This window comes from Lepidochelys kempii, chromosome 1 (assembly GCF_965140265.1).
Source record: "Lepidochelys kempii isolate rLepKem1 chromosome 1, rLepKem1.hap2, whole genome shotgun sequence".
In the NCBI taxonomy this organism is placed as follows: domain Eukaryota; kingdom Metazoa; phylum Chordata; order Testudines; family Cheloniidae; genus Lepidochelys; species Lepidochelys kempii.
This window is the reverse complement of record NC_133256.1, coordinates 122,630,684-122,646,944: the sequence shown is the minus strand read 5'-3', so window position 1 is coordinate 122,646,944 and position 16,261 is coordinate 122,630,684. Positions and strand designations below refer to the sequence as shown.

Genomic DNA, 16,261 nt, shown 5'->3' with positions numbered 1-16,261 from the left:
CCTGAAAGAGGAGATGATCTTATTTATAAACACACATGCCCACAATTTGCTATTGTAGCACACAAGTTTAAAATTACAGTATTTAGAAACAGATCAGTGTGTTACTGGACAAAAAAATCCCATAGTCATACCCAGAGCACCGTTTGACAGAAGTGAAATTAGTAAAAGAATGAAAGTTTGTAAGGACTCAAAGCACGAAGGGAGGGATTTTAGTCCTGCTTTACATGCAAACCTCAATGAAACCTTAGCTCAGGGGTCCCCAAATTTTTGATCTCACGCCTCCCCTTACCCCTGAGCCAGGGCCAGGAGCAGGGTCGCAGCGGAGCCACCCATAGTTAAGGTTGCTGGACACTTCTCGTTATAGACCCTGTTGTCAGTTGCTTATAAAAAAAATATGGACTGAAGTTTTTGATGCTAGGTACTTGCGCCAGAGGCTTGATTTATTTATTTTAAAGTTTCAGCGGTTTCTCAGAATGGGGTTAGGGAAAATACATTTGCTTGTGTAAAAAATTTAGTACACCTATCTGAAGCTCTTACATTTCCACATTTTGGAGTAGGGATTTGAAATTTGTTAAGAGGGAACTGCTCTGGTATAAGGGTTGTGCCTTTTACCATCCCAGTGAAAGTTTTCCCATGTCTGTCCAAGTTATAAGACTCTGAAAATTAGTTTGCACATTACTCCTGGGGAAATTCTGTGCCACTATGCAACGTAGAATGTTGCAGAAATTAACATTGTGCATGCAAAATTTCCTTTCCCCCCACAGAGGGCTTCAGTGCTGCTGACTGCCACTAGGGGCCACTGGACTTAGAGCCCAGCTCACACACAGAAGACATTGCTGGGGGGAGGAGGAAGGAGCTGGAGAGTTACCAGCAGCTGCAGTTCCCCACATGCCTTGAAAGGAGAGGGCCGCGCACGCGCAGGAAACTCCGTGCAACCCTGGGACTGAGCATCAGGCTGTTTCTCCCTCTGGATCCCTGAGCTCTGAGGCATGGGGCGGGGCAGGGTGTGTGTGTCTGGGCTGGCCCTGCAGCTGGGCTGTGGGGAGGAGGGGTTGTGGGTGTCTGGCCCCCCGGCTGGGCTCGGAGGGGTAGACAGAAAACAGGAAACTGGCTTGTCACAGGGGTTTCTTTAACTCTCTACTCCTGGGGGAAATTTTGCATTTCTCTGTAATGTTGCAGACATTCTTGCTGACAGGCATTTTGAAATAAATTACCAAAATAATTTAAACTGGCGTGATTATGTAGTGTGATTTTGACAAATAAAGTTTGCAGAATTTTAAACGTTGTACACAGAATTTTTTTTTTTAAATGAAGAATTCCCCTAGGAATAGCACATGCTCAGAGACTTGTTAGCTACATTCTCCAAAAGTTCCACCTGTACTAAGCATGCACGGTCCCCTGACAGCACATGTGAGGAATGAACTGCACATGAGACAACCCACAAAGCAAATGAGTATGCTCAATCCTAGGGCTATAGGAGGAGCAAGACTTTCTCTGCACCTGCTCCTTCCAGTAGTGGGGAATTCACTGCGCTGGCAGGCACCAGTATTGAAACAATAGCTTCCAAGATTATTCAGCACACAAGAGAGACTGGCACCTAGGCATTGAGGAGGAAGAGAAAACAGCAGCCACACTGGAATGTAGAAGGGTAAGAAACAAGTAGGGGGACATGAGGAAGAGAACAAAGAGGCTGGGGAGGAAGAGGGGCTGAAGTCCAACTACTAAAAGCACATTCCCCTACAGAACCTTTTGTAAAATTATGTGCTTAGTGATCATTGCCACACCCAAGGACCAAAGTCCATCATGGGGTTAAATCCAGCATAGCAGGTGCATAACCTAGGATATAATTTTCAGCAGAGATTTTGCAGCTGAAACCAAGCACCAATTCATGTCCACCTCTATCCACCGCTGCCTGACCGTTGGACAATCCCACAGGATAAGCATCAAGGTTCCTTTTTCTTTGTTACAGTGCCAACAAAGAGGATATGGCCTTTATCTTGTGTAACCTCTGTGGCATCCAATACATTTTGAGTAAAATTGTTTGTTGCATCAAGCAAAGCCTGAGACAGAGGCATTTTTAACATTAATAATATGCTCTGCCACCTAGATTCTTTTAAGGACTCAAATCTCCTTCCTGAACTTTCACAAAAGTCTAAATCAATGGAATTTCTCTTCATTAACAAAATATACACAGTGGACATGGGCCTGGGAAGTTTATGAAGCATTTCTAAGGTACCCACTAGTTCTGAGGTCTCTGGGCCAAACTGATATTTCAGCAAGTGTCTTAGTTGTAACTACTGCCACTCCACTGAGGGTAGCAGGTCATAACATTGCTTTAGCATTAGGAAAGGGACAGCCCTCAACACTGACTGACTATCTGGGAAATCCAAAGGATGCCTCTGCCCAGCCAGTTCTTCCAAATTATAATTCTGTTCCCAATTTGCAACTCTGAGTTGCCTCAAATAGGTGTTTTTGACAGCAAGGATGAAATTGATCCCTCTTAGGATAGCCCAGATCTGTATCTCAGCCTCCACTGAAGGCACCTTATTTTCCTCCATTGGGCAAAAAGAACTGCAGAGACCCACTGGGGAAATTGGATGCATTAATGCACATTCAGTTTCCACCCACGTAGATACAAAGATGTTGTCAAATTGGTTCTACCACGTTATCTGTGAACTGATGAAAGCATAATAGTAATTATGTAGGTTTGGGAGCCCAACCCACCCGCCTCACGCCTTGCATACAGGGAATTGGAGGTTGGTTTGTCAAAAAAAAAAAAAAAACACCCACACACACACACAATAATCCTGGGTGTTGACCAGGGCCGCACAGGAAGGCTCTAACAATGTTATTAAACCTTTTAAAATAAGATGGAGGAATTTACACAAAATAATTATAACAGTCTCCATATTATTCACCATCCCATTACTTGAGTATCAATACTTTGTTTTTGATCACAGCTGCATCCTGAGCAGAAGTCTTCACTGAGTTACTTAAGCCCAGGTTGCTTTCCTGAATTAATGAACTTAAGCTGGAACCCTGTAAAGTATACAATTTAAGTTTTTTCCTTCAGTGTGCATTAATTTGCTTTTATCAACATTTAATTTAATATGCCATCACACTGCCCATTCATACACGGAACACACAAGAGGTTTGTAAGTTCTCAACAGAATCATGCCCAACTTCTCATTCAGGATCTGATCTTGCAAGGTGCACAAACCCTTGCAGACAATGATCAGCAGCTTGCAAGGTCAGGCCCTATGATTTCATGTGGCAGGTAATTCTCCCAATATCACTCTACATAAAAGCTTCATACATCCAGGTTATAAAACTGGGTACCTTGCATGAAAAGAACAAAGGTTGGTATGGCATCAAAGCATCTCAGCGTATTATAGTCAGATATGTCCATACGAAATACTATGAGTAAATTTAATGCCCTCGTGGCCAAGATAGAATCCCCTCTGCAGGCAGTTTTGGCCAAGAAAAGGTTTGTCCAGGAATGCAGCAGGCAAACTCCTTTCCACCCAAAAGGCACCTGTTCCAAACCCCGGGGAGTAAACACACACCGGAATAGTACAAAGAATATAGGAAAGGGAAATATTTATTTACAGAGGGATGAATGAAAGGGAAAAAAAACACAAGGGGGGGAGAATATAGGTGGAGCAGTGAAACAGCATTACATTCAACACGAGGTTCCACAGTCCCAGTGGTACCACAATACGAAAGGACAGACACTGAGCAATGTGTCTACACTAAGAGTTCTGGGCAAAGTTCCAATCTGGCAGTGAATCTCAGGTGCTCCTCGTCATCTCTGGTGCCAGTAAACTTTCCCCAACAAACCCCTCTGTTGCCCACTTCTGCCACTCTCTGAAAATCCACAAAGTGACAACCTCCCACTTCGCTAGCTACAGCTTCCCTTCTTATTCCCAATGCAAAGTTACCAGCTCTAGTACTCTCAGCTCCATACAGCTCTGAGCAACAGATATACTGGGTCCAGCTCTGGTTTGTCTTTCTTGGGTGATCCCTCCCTGGCACAGTGCTCCTCCTGTCCTTGGGCATCTGCGGTCAGCCGCTTGGTCCCTCCAGGCAAGTTCTTGACTGTTTATGTGAGGGCCTGCATACTGTACCTCTCTTGCTTGGAGCTACTGACACCTTAAGCTAAGGAGGAAGAAGGAAGGAAGGAAGGAGTGTGTCTGTGCGTGTGTTCATTTACTATATGTTCCATTCTATGCATCCGATGAAGTGAGCTGTAGCTCACGAAAGCTTACGCTCTAATAAATTTGTTAGTCTTTAAGGTGCCACAAGTACTCCTTTTCTTCTTGACACACCTCTGTCGCTCTCCTTCTCTCCACTCCACTGGAACAACCAGCACTCCCTCTCTCTCAGGGAGAAAATTTTAAAGGGGCCATGCGCTCTAAACCCCAAGGGGGCTACATAAGCAAAGAAGGGAAGATGTGAAGCCAGCATTTCTATGTGAGGAGAGTTAAAATAGTATGGGAGCCCTGTTTGAAGACTGCAACCTGAACTCTGTGTTCCTTAAAATTCCAAGGGGGAGATTTTCCCAGGAATTAAAGGAGCACAAGTCCGAGTGACTATCAGTGGAACTCATGCTTCTAAATCCCTTAGGCACTTTTGGAAAATCTCCCCCTTGGAAAAGGAGCATTCACTCTACTGCAACCTTAACAAAAAGTTATTCAAAGCAACCTCTAAAGCTAACTGGTGGAAAAAAAAAGGTCTTGGCCCAACAGCTACTGTATTACTTTAATATCATGAAAACAGCTAAAGTTTTAACTTATAAAACTCCAAAGGTGGGGGTGGAAGGAGGAGAGAACACTTAAGTTTAGAAATTTGGAGACCTAGCAAACCAAGACTTTGTGTAAGAAACACAAAGGGGGAAGGGGAGGGGGCGACGTAGAGGTTAATGGTAATTGGGACAAAATACAATATGGTTTTACAAAAGGTAGGCCCTGCCAGACCAACCTGCTCTCCTTTGAGGAGGAGGAGACAACAGGTCATACTGAAAGGAACTGTGAGGCTAGAGAGAGGTTACTAGTGGAGTTCCTCAGGGATCAGTCTTGGGACCTGTCTTATTTAATATGTTTATTAATGACTTGGCACAAGAAGTGGGAGTATTTTAATGAAATTTGCAGATGACACGAAACTGAGATGCACTGCCAATACAGAGGATATCGTACAAGATTTGGATGAGTTTGTAAACTGAAGCGATAAAAATGGGATGAAATTTAACAGTGCAAAGTCATGCACTCAGGGACTAACAAGAATTTTTGCTATAATCTGGGGATTTATCAGTTGGAAGTGACAGACAGGAGAAAGACCTTGGTATATTTGTTGAATACGGGATGACTGAGCTGCCAGTGCAATGCAGCCGTGAAAAAGGCTTATGCAGTCCTAGGATACATCAGGCAAGGCATATCCTGTAGAGACAGGGAAGTGTTAGTATTATACAAGGCACTGGTGAGACCGCATCTGGAATATTGTGCGCAATTCTGGTCTCCCATGTCTAAGAAAGATGAACTCAAACTGGAACAGGTGCAGAGAAGGATTATTAGGATGATCAGAGGAACGGAAAACCTACCTTATGAGAAGAGACTCCAAGAGCTTGGTTTGTTTAGCCTAACCAAAAGAAGGCTAAGAGGAGGTATGACTGCTCTCTATAAATACATCAGAGGGTAAATAAGTCCTCTCCCTTCCTGGTATTTAAGTGAAGCGCCAATGTTGACACAAGAAAAAAAATTTAATATAAACTGGTTATCGGTAAGTTTAGACTTGAAATTAGATGACAGTTTCTAACAAGGAGTGAAGTTCTTCAACAGCCTTCAAGGTCAATAGTGGGGGCAAATCAATCAATCAATAAATATCAAACTGTCTTGAAGACTGAGCTTGATAAATTATGGTATGATAAGACTGCCTCCAGTGGCATGCAGCCAATCTGCAACAGCTAGTAGCAAATATGTCCAGTGGCCAGTAATGGGACACAGCTCTGAGTGACTACAGGTCTAACTGACCGCCATATTTGGGGTCAGGAAGAAATTTTCCCCTGGGTCAGACTGGTAGAGACCCTGGGGGTTTTTCGCCTTCCTCTGCAGCATGAGGCATGGGTCACTCACAGCTTTAAACTAATGTAAATGGCAGATTCTCTGTAACTTGAAGTCTTTAAATCATGATTTGAAGACTTCAGTAACTCAGCCAGCAGTTAGGGGTCTATTTCAGGCGTGAGTGGGTGAGGTTCTGTAGCCTGCATTGTTCAGGAGGTCAGACTAGATGATCATGATGGTTCCTTCTGGCCTTTAAGTCGATGAGACAACTGAAAGTCACATGCATAGAGAGAAAGGGGTAAAGGGTTGAGGCTGGACCCAAGCAGTTTAGTAATGTTCCCTTAAGAAGGGTTTTAAAAAAGAAATTAAAAATCAGGACATTCTTCTACAAGAAAATTGTATTTTTTGACATTAAGTTTGTTTTTTTGTTGTTGTTTTTTTTTTAAGTTCAAGTTGCAAGTGTCCTTTTAAACACTGTAGCAGGAAAGCAGGATTTCAAGCACTATTAAAATAGTTGGTCTGATGAAGTTCAAAGACACTTAATTCTTTTTCATCAGAGTACACTCTAGTTTCATTGAAAAAGGAGATTCATACTTGGAAGATGGTTTGGTTTGCCAGTAAGACTGAGTGCATGTTTTGGGGCTAAAGATACGTACTCACAGTAAAGAGACAGAAAATGTAACGTGTAAAGGAAACTAAAGTATGAGAGAGACATGCCTAATTTTATCTTCCAATAGCTATTACATACAGCTATACATTTGATGAGTCTTCATACTGATTGTTGTTCATATGTACATGCGTATAAAGACGGGTGGAAGGGAGCTGAAGCGAAAATAGGAGATAGGAGAAGATAGGAGAGTCCCTCTGCAGGGAGACATGGGAGAGCCACAGCTTAAGGAACATGGGGATCTGGGTGGGAAGAGCATGCCTGTGTAAAGGGATGATGCTACAGAATATTTAAAATAGTGGCAGACATTAATATTCTCATTAATTGCAGTTCATATTTGCCTTTCTGGTACGAAGGCTGAATCACTGTACAGAGAAAATCCTTAAGAAGATTTCGGTGGTTAAAACTAGAATCTAAGCATATTATTGAAGAGTGCGATTTCATAAGGAAACATTTTACCAAAAAGGACAGACTTTTCCTTGGCAGTGCAAATGACAGGCCACTGTATATACCATTGATCAATCTTCCCCCATGCTTTAGAACACTTGTTCAGTTTCTCTTAAAACATATACTAACAGTGGGGAACTTAATTAACACTTGCTAAAACTAACTTTGGGAGAACAAGATACACATTTTAGACATTGCCCTTTGCCACCAAACCAAATACATTAAGCCAGTAAGCAGCATTTAATTAAGGGACTTCCACCTGCTCTTGAATTCTCACAAGGACAGGCAAACTTGTCCATTCACAAAATGTAGTCAGCATTTCATTGTGTGCACTCCCCCGCAAACAGAGGAATTTTGCTACATACATTTTCCTGGATGAACCCAGTCTAGCTATTTATACAACTCCCATCACAGCAGGTGGCTAAAAAGCCTATCATTTTGTACAGCATACATTTTTACCTTAAGCCATGAATCTCTGGTTTAAATTCTAAAGAATCAAAACATTTTCCCCATGCTGTCAGTTCACACTTCCCTCAGCTATCAATAGTCACACTGGCACACATGGGCATTTGTGGTTTTTCAGGGGGGGTTTTGGGAAGGGATTAAGGAGGGGTGGACGTGGCACAAGATTGGCAACAAGTAAATAGAAAAATAGTTCCCTCAGGGAATGATTAGTTTACTTCAGACCCTAAGAAAGAATGTCAGACTTCATAATGCTCCCAAACGGGAAAGCGGACCATCAGGGGCTAAGCCCCACATATAGTGGCAGAGCGGTCACAGTAAATACTTGTAGGATGACTGATATACTGCATCATCACTTGTGGGCTACTGTGCCTGAAGCTGCTCTAGCCTCTGGCAATCACTGTAGCCTGGTCCTCCAGCATGCAGGCCTCAGGTGACAGTAGGGTGATCAGATGTCTTGATATTATCAGGACCATCCGGATATTAGAGTCTTTGTCGTATATAGGCAACCTATTACTCCCTCCTCCATCCCGATTTTTCACACTTGCTATCTCTTCATCCTACGTAACAGAGGGAGAAAGCAGAGACCAGGGAATACAGGCTTCTATGGTGTCAATTCTCTTCAGCCCTACAGAGGGCTCCCTACTGTGTATGCTCCTGCTTCTCCAGGTCCAATCATTGGTAGAAAGTGGAGATTTGAGTTAGGGAATAGAGTCCTGAGCCAGATAGGAGAGGGAAGAGCTGTGTCTCTAAAGATAGATTTTCTCACCTGCAGAGGCTGGGTACATGTGTGTGCAATGGAGTGTGGCACGTCCTGATACTGGGGAAGTAGGGTGAGAGGTTAAGAAAGCGGGCATGTACTCAGCCCATAGGCATAGATGTTCGATATTCCTGAGAAGGTGAGAGATGGGCTGGAGGGAGCTGAGTGGTCTTAGGGAGGTTCTCAGCCAGCAGGGGGATGGACTAGGTTGACATGGTCAAGCACAGGGGAGTGGAACCAATTGGTGACAAGCATGTAGAAAGGGTGAGGCAGCAAGGGGACATGGCAGAGTTAAGAGCTAGATTTGAAGAGATGAGGCTGGAATTAAGAAAACCGTAAGGCAATGACAGAGTAAATACAGTCCTTTCCTATCCTGCCCTTTGAAGTGTCCCCATGTTTCATTCTGAAGAGGGCACCCCTGCTCCTTAACAGCCAGCCTTATACCCCATCGCAAAACTCACCGAAGTGTCTGTATTTCACTTTCCAAATAGGATCAGCCTTCAAGGGAGAAGATCATGTGGGTCACCTTCTTCTCTGCAGCCCCACCAATCATTTTGGACCCCAACCACCACTACTTCCATACTACTATCCAAACATCCTGTCTGTGGACTGGGAGCATGCAGTTTCATTCGAGAGATTTTACAGTTAACACAATCACCCCTCTCCCCCCAAACCCATAGTTCAAAGCTTAGAGACAAAAAATATACATTACAAAATAATCAGATTACCACAATCTAAACTTTTACCATTGTTCTCACCTCAGCAGGTTTCTTTTGTTCATTTGCTGGAGTTTTTGATTTGCTCCTATATTTGGAACAAGAGGAAAAGGAAGTGGAAGGACCTATTTAAAAAAAAATAAAAAAATACAAGAGTTTAGTTGTAACCCATTGAATTTCACATAATTCCTCAATATATTGCAAGGCACTATAGACTTGAATCATCTTTCTGGGTCAGCTGTACCCAAACAGGAACTTTCATGAAGTCTGTAATCCAACCACAGTCTCTTCTCAATACGTGTAGTTTCAGAAAGAATAAGTGAAAGCATGATCAGAATATTCCCTGCTCTGCCTGATACACACCAGGTAAGAGCAGAGAGGACACGATTATGCAGATTCCTTCCCTTTCCACCAGCAATGTTCCCTCTAATTTTTTACGTCCAAGTGCGGAATCAATTTTGCTATGTGCACCAATATGGAAGTGATGTGTGCTGGGGGTGTGGCCGAGGGGTTCGGAGTGTGAGAGGGGGCTTAGGGCTAGGGTGCAGAGGGTAAGGGCACTGTCGAGGGGTGCAGGCTCCTGGGTGTGGCTGGGGATGAGGAGATTGGGGTACAGGAGGGGCTCAGGGCTAGGGCAAAGGGTTGAGGCTGGGGTGTGGACTCTGGGGTAGGGCTGAGGCAGAGGGTTGTGATGCGAGCTCTGGGGTGGGACCAGAGATGAGGGGTTTGGAGTGCAGGCTCCCCCGGTGCTGCAGTGGGGAGAGGACTCCACCCAGCCCTCTCTCGCCACAGCAGCAGCTCAGGGCTGGGGGAGGGGCACCTCTCCTCTCCCCAACAGCTCCGCCAGGGCCAGGCCAGGGAAGGGGCACCTCTCCCCACCTGCACAGCCCTTGAGAGCCTGCTGCGTAGCAACGCAGCTTACAAGGACCTTAGTTTTACACCCAATGCAGGCAATATTGGAGGGAGTAAGAGTGCAGGAGGACTGAGGGAGACTAGTTTAATGCCATCTTGATTCTCTAAAGTGCAGAGATGCACAAATATCACTGTCACTGCACTGCCAAGTTTTTAAGAAGATACTGGGTCAATATGTGATGCAATATATCATGCCTGTGTGACTCAAATGCAACATCAGCTGTTAATACTGTCAGATTTATGTCATGCTTAACAAAAACAGATCAGTCACTGCTCTGAAGAGTTTACACAATTTGATCCAGGGCCTCTAGACCCACAACTCAGTATCTTGAAGGGAAAGACAAAAATATAAACCAAAAGTGTGCCAAGAAAATTAAGACAAAAGCTTAAGACATTTGGTAGACATCTTTTCCATTTAGATCTCAATCCTCACGCTGATCTTTATGGGCAGAATCCTGAACCCCTGTGGAGCCCAACTGCCATTTATATAAATGCTAAAAAGGATGTCCCATTCATCTCTAGGCACACTTAACAGAAGTGTAAAAACACATCCTAAGCGAAGTGTTTTCAGATACCCAACTACACATACCTTCTCCCACAAACAGTTCTCTACCCCTACAATTAAAATTTTTCCACTGAGGCTCTGCACAGGCTAGACCAATCATTCATATGGATCAGCTTACAGACTTTGGGTGCTCTCTCTCACACTCGCGCACACACACACACACACACACTTCAAAAATATATATATTTCTGACTACACCCAATTTTCCTCAAGAGCGCATGCTCTCCTGCATTATGGAATTTTCTCTAAAAGTACACATTACGTTCAAATTCTGCACAAGATTCAAATTCTCTTCCTGAAATTATCAGGTTTTGTAATTTCATTTCTTCTGATGATAGATTTCAGTATTTTGAATTTTGGAGAAAGCAAAAAAGGAAAGGAAATCAAACTTGTTTAAAAAAAAAAAAAAAAAAAAGATAAAACAGTTTGCCCTCAAGCCACAGGAGGAAACCATAAGGGGGCGATAGACCAAGGGAAGATTAATGCATACTACTTACTCTCATTGTCTGAACTGTCACTGGTGCTTAGATGCCTGTGGCGTTTCATCCTGACGCATCCTAAAGACAGAAAGAAAGTTGATACCATCCATTCTACCAGGCAATCAAAGGACTTGCTTACACACTTCCCCGCAGTTTGGACTATGGGGGTGTGAATAGCAGCACATACCAAGCTGCTGCACTGTAACTTCTCCATTGATGCTGCGGGCGCAAACTAAGAAGTTCCTAATTTGCCTCAATTACTCCTGTTTTAAAATGCTTACATTAATGAAAAATAGGAACCTTTTAGTTCACATCTGCAACATTCACACAGGGGAGTTACCATGCAGCACTTTGGTGCGCACTGCTATTCACACGAACATAATCCAAACTGTGGGGCAGTGCAGACATGTCCAAAGTCTCTGTGGATCCTGCTGGTTCACAGCAGGCTAGTCACACACAAAGCAGGATTTCTCTGAAGAGTTTTCTCAAGTTAATGTAAATACCTGGAGATCTAGCAATAGTTAATCACAAACAAAATGTAGTGGCCAGGCACACACAGCTCTATTTATGAGATTTAATATCCTCAGAGTTAATCACAAACAAAATGTCTCCTTTAAACTTTTTTTTTTTTTAGAAGTTCAACCCGCTCAACATTGGTTGTTTTCTATATCCCATCTGCTCAGCTAAAGGAAGAGTTGCCATGGTGGCAGTTGCTAGTGGAGTGGGCAGAAGCACAGAAATAAGATGGCAATAGAATAAGACAGGGAGATAAGTGAAAAAAGAAAAAGAAAAAAAGAAAAGAGGGTTGTGTGAACATGTAAGGGTACATTTTAAATTGAGGGTATTCAGACAACACTGAAGAATAGTAATTTAAATAGTCAGACTAGAGCTTTATTTAAAAGAAAAGCTTATATACCAGAAGTGCACTTTCAAGAGTCTGAAAAGTGACAGCGTCAATAACAATTCTATGACTGCATCATTGGTTTCATAAGCCAACATTTTTTAGGTTTCTATTTTAAAAAAGTTTAGAAGACAAGCAGAGAGAGGAAGGAAAATTTGAGCCAAAAGAAAGAATCATTTAAAATATCTGATATGCCAATCAAAAAAAAGTGTCAGCATAAATCCAAATACATTTTTACAGGTCTACGTGCCCCAGTGACAGTGTAATAAAAAATTGATAGTTGCCTAATTAAAGTGATAGCCTTCTCACAAAATTAAGGGATCTTGGACATCTAAACAGGCTATCTGCACCTCTCTATCCCAATTCCTCACCATGCTTTACTGAAAGGCAGCAGTACCACATTAAAGTGTTTGCTGTACCAGAATTGCTTGTCCATACCATAAGCTTACTTTATTAGATGAAAACTTCCTTCCTACAAAAACTGCTAAAAAAAGACTAGCACATTTTGTATTAAACACTTATCAATGGTTCTTGAAAGTACCCAAAGCCCATGGGACAAACAGGATTTCTAGTACAGGGAGCCTTTCAGAAAGCTTTGAATTTCAGTGGAATCGTTAAATTACTCAAAATCTCCACTGGTTTTCAGTTTAAGGGCTTTGTAGTGAAAAGGGTGTGGCCTCCTTCCAAGCATGACAGGCAGGGATGGCCACTTACACCCTGATGGGTGAAGCCAGGCAAGCCATGCCCGCACCACCGGAATAAGGAGAGTGGTACAGGAAGTATAAAAGGCTGACCCTGCAGCTCAGTCGGGCTGGAGCTGCCAAGGGAGACAGATACTTCTCCCCTACTGCTGGAGCGGGATGCCAAGGACCACCTCTGCTGTCCCAAGGACTTGTCTGAGCTTCCAGAGTGCCCCACCACTCCAGACATCAAGATGCTGCTGGAACTACCATTGGCGGTGTATCCGGGAAGATAGAGGACAACCCTTGGATGCAGGTACACCCCAAGGGAAGGAAAAGAAGTAGCCCAGGGACAGCTGACAGTAGTCCAGCTGCAGTGCTGCCTGACAACAGGTCAGCGTGTTGCAGCTGGATTCCCCACTGACCCAGCAGCAAAACACCCTGCCACTATTCGGGCCCTGGGCTGGGAGCCGGGTGGGCCCGGGTTCTCCTACCACCCTACCTTACGCCAGAAGGCCTGTGTTAGTTTACTGTCCACAAGAGCTAGGATGCTAGATTAATTGTTCTGCCCTGCCTGCAGGCCAGAACCTTAAGACTGCTTGGTGTCCACCCTGCCTGAGACTAGACTATTCACTGGTCTGCCAGAGCCCTAGACTATTTGGAGCTCCCCCTTGCCTAAGGGCTTGCGCCCCAGAGCCTGATGACTGCTCAGCCCCACTCAGAGGGCCTGGACACCCAAGACAGCTAATTTCCCATTGTTCCAGACGTAGCGGAATGAGACAACACGGGGGGCACTGACTCCCTCCGAGATTGACAGGGAGGGGACCGCCAGGCATTTTTACAGGCTTGAATTTACGGAATATAATCTTAATAGCAAATATATATTTAAAGAATACCTTTGATGTCCTTCCTCTAGAGAGAAAGATTTTTCACCTCAAGTTCTCGGTTTATAAAAACTGCATTACTAAAGTTAAGACTTCAAAATTCTTTGTGCGAGGACACCTACTCTACTGAAGTCTTTTTTGGCTGAGGTGGCATTTGTGTAAGTTTGTGCAGGAGACAATGTTGCCAAGTTTGTTTTAATACACGCTAAAGTAAAATAGCTGCTAACAAGGTTAATGTAATGTGTACAATGGGTAATATAATCCTAAACAAAACTGAATTACGAACTGAACTATACAAGAAAAGAAAAACAACCACCATATCTATGGCTATTTTAGTCTTAACTTGGCCCTTACTATGCAAGATTCATCTGAAGCTAATAACTCAAATAGCGACTTCCCACACTGAAGCAGAAACAAAGCAGCCACACCCCAGCCAAGCTTATGTCCCAACAGGAGAGCTTCCTCACATTTTCCAGCCATGCAGAATTTCAAACTACACATAGAAACTAAGCATAGAGTGGGCTAGCATCAGACCAATGAACTGTTATGTGAATCCTTTTAGGCATGAGAATCTCAAGAACTCCAAAAGTGTTAGAGTTGGAGGGGTTCCAGTTTAAATAAGTTTCTGGGGCAGCATGTTTGTCGCGGTATTAGTCTTAGACCTTGTCTACACTGCAACTTTCTCGCTCAGGGGCGTGAAAAAACACCCCCCGAGTGCTGCAAGTTTCAGCGCTGTAACGTGGCAGCATAGACTGCACTCCCGCACGGGGAGCTACTCCCCTCGTGGCAGTGCCGCGACTACACGGCCACGTTTAAAGTGCTGCCGCAGCAGCGTTTTAACATTGCTAGTGAAGACGTGCCCTTAGGGTTAGCTGTTGGGTGTTGGCGATGTGATAGGGAAGACCAAGGTAGGAATCAGCAGCAGCTAAGACTGGAGTTTAAGGTTTGACCAACAAAGCCCTAAATGTCTTGGCACTCACCTGCCTAAGAGCTCGCATGTCATCTCATGCCATACTGTAGCAGACAAAATCACCAGACATGCTCAAGCTGAAGTCCCCTCAGTATAAAAGGGCTGGCTTTCTCTACAACAGGGTACTCTCCTGGCTTTGAAGCTTGCTCCCCCTTGGTTTGAAATAGCTCTAACCTGTTGACTTTCTGGATATGTTGCAAAGGGGGACACTGCTGGAAGGCTAATTCTTGGGTGTGCATAAGGTATTATTCCTCATTTGCCTTTTAATAGATGGTTTGAGTGGTTGCTGCTGGTTTTGTTTTTATAGTCAGTTGAGCTTTTTAAACAATTGCTAAAGGTGCTGAAAGTTTGGGATCAGTTACAAATCTACAGTTACACAGCGATAGAACTGCCTTGTTAGGTGCTATGAACTCAACTGTTTAAAGAGTGCAACATAAACGTTTGCCTGAAGGGGTTAAACATGTCAAGGGACAGCACTATAATAGAAATACGACAAAGCCTAGATTGGTGAGTCTGCATTTGGCAAAGATAGTTGGTAGACAGGAGATGCCAAATTTAATTATGGCTTATACACAGAGATATGAGCTGGAATGGCAAACATAATAGCTACTTTCATTTACAGATATAGAGAAAGGAAAGAAAACAGCTAAGCTCTAAAGTGCTTAGCACAACTATGAAAACAATTCCATAGTTAAAATGGGGGTTTTTTTTAAACCTATTAATTAGGTTTCTTGGAACTTTCTTACAATAGCTCAGACAGTGGATTTACACCTCTGTTCCAGCCTGTAGAGGGGAACCAGAAGGCTAATGATGCTATAGAAGAGTAAGCTTTCATCCCAAAAATGTGGTGGTCTCATCTTGCCATGTAAGTCTTCTGGATACTACCCTTAGGCCACCAGGAAAAGGGTCCCAGAGTCACACACTCTTTAGGATTCAATTAAGTATGGTTCTCGAGATCTAAAAATAAGCAACTTCTGGGGGGCAGGCTGGGAGAACAGCTTAGCCACTTCCCCATCTATGTAGAAAACAAAAGGGTCCCTCCACTAAACAAAAAAACCCTGCAACTCTCCTCATAAAAAAACAGCTGCCAAGAACCTTGTCTTTAGAGTAAGGAACCAAATGGGAACCCAAGTTTCAAACGGCTGGATTTATCCAATCTTTCAACAGCAGGCTAAAATTCCATGAACAAAGGACGCAATATGTCAGCAGATCTAAAAAGAAATCCAGAAAACCCAATGCTTCCCAATCCCCTTGAAAAGAAACTGAGTCAGATCCTTTACTACTGAATACCTCGTTCTCAGATGCAAGGAAATTAATGTTAGGATATAGATATTCAGGCCTGTCTGTAAAGGCCTATACTCTAAGAATTTAGGTGTATTCTTATCACTTGGCTAGTTCCAGAGGTATAAAATAAAGAATCAAAACCACTGTCTGCCAGTGTAAGGGCCTTCTCTTACTGTGACAGTTTGTGACCCTGTGCTTAGGCTCAGGCATTTGGCTAAGCAGCAGAGGCAGCCATAAACTGGGAAGCGAACAGTCACATCCTCACATTCCAAACTAGTCACATTGAAATAAGGTGCTATTGGGCTGTTAAGCACTATCAGGACAGGATTGTATTCCTATCACCTCCAGAGAAAGGGAAGTGCCTAGAAAATGTAAAAGGAAACTTAGTTTGATAGCATCCTGTCTGGCAAGAAGAAAAGGAGTACTTGTGGCACCTTAGAGACTAACCAATTTATTAGAGCATAAGCTTTCGTGAGCT

General features: G+C 43.5%; 1 protein-coding gene across 4 annotated transcripts in view; it reads right to left on the bottom strand.

Moving 5' to 3' along the window:
• Window positions 1-16,261, bottom strand: part of JADE3 (jade family PHD finger 3) — an 84,326-nt gene that overhangs the window by 31,257 nt on the left and 36,808 nt on the right. For 3 of the 4 annotated variants that reach the window (XM_073353379.1, XM_073353368.1, XM_073353387.1), the window contains 2 exons: window positions 11,083-11,142; window positions 9,151-9,233 (listed from right to left, as the gene is read on the bottom strand). In XM_073353379.1, coding sequence (XP_073209480.1) covers window positions 9,151-9,233; window positions 11,083-11,131 — 132 coding nt within the window. In that variant the 5' untranslated portion in view covers window positions 11,132-11,142. The remainder of the gene's footprint in view (window positions 1-9,150; window positions 9,234-11,082; window positions 11,143-16,261) is intronic. The other variant, XM_073353394.1, reaches the window with a different exon arrangement.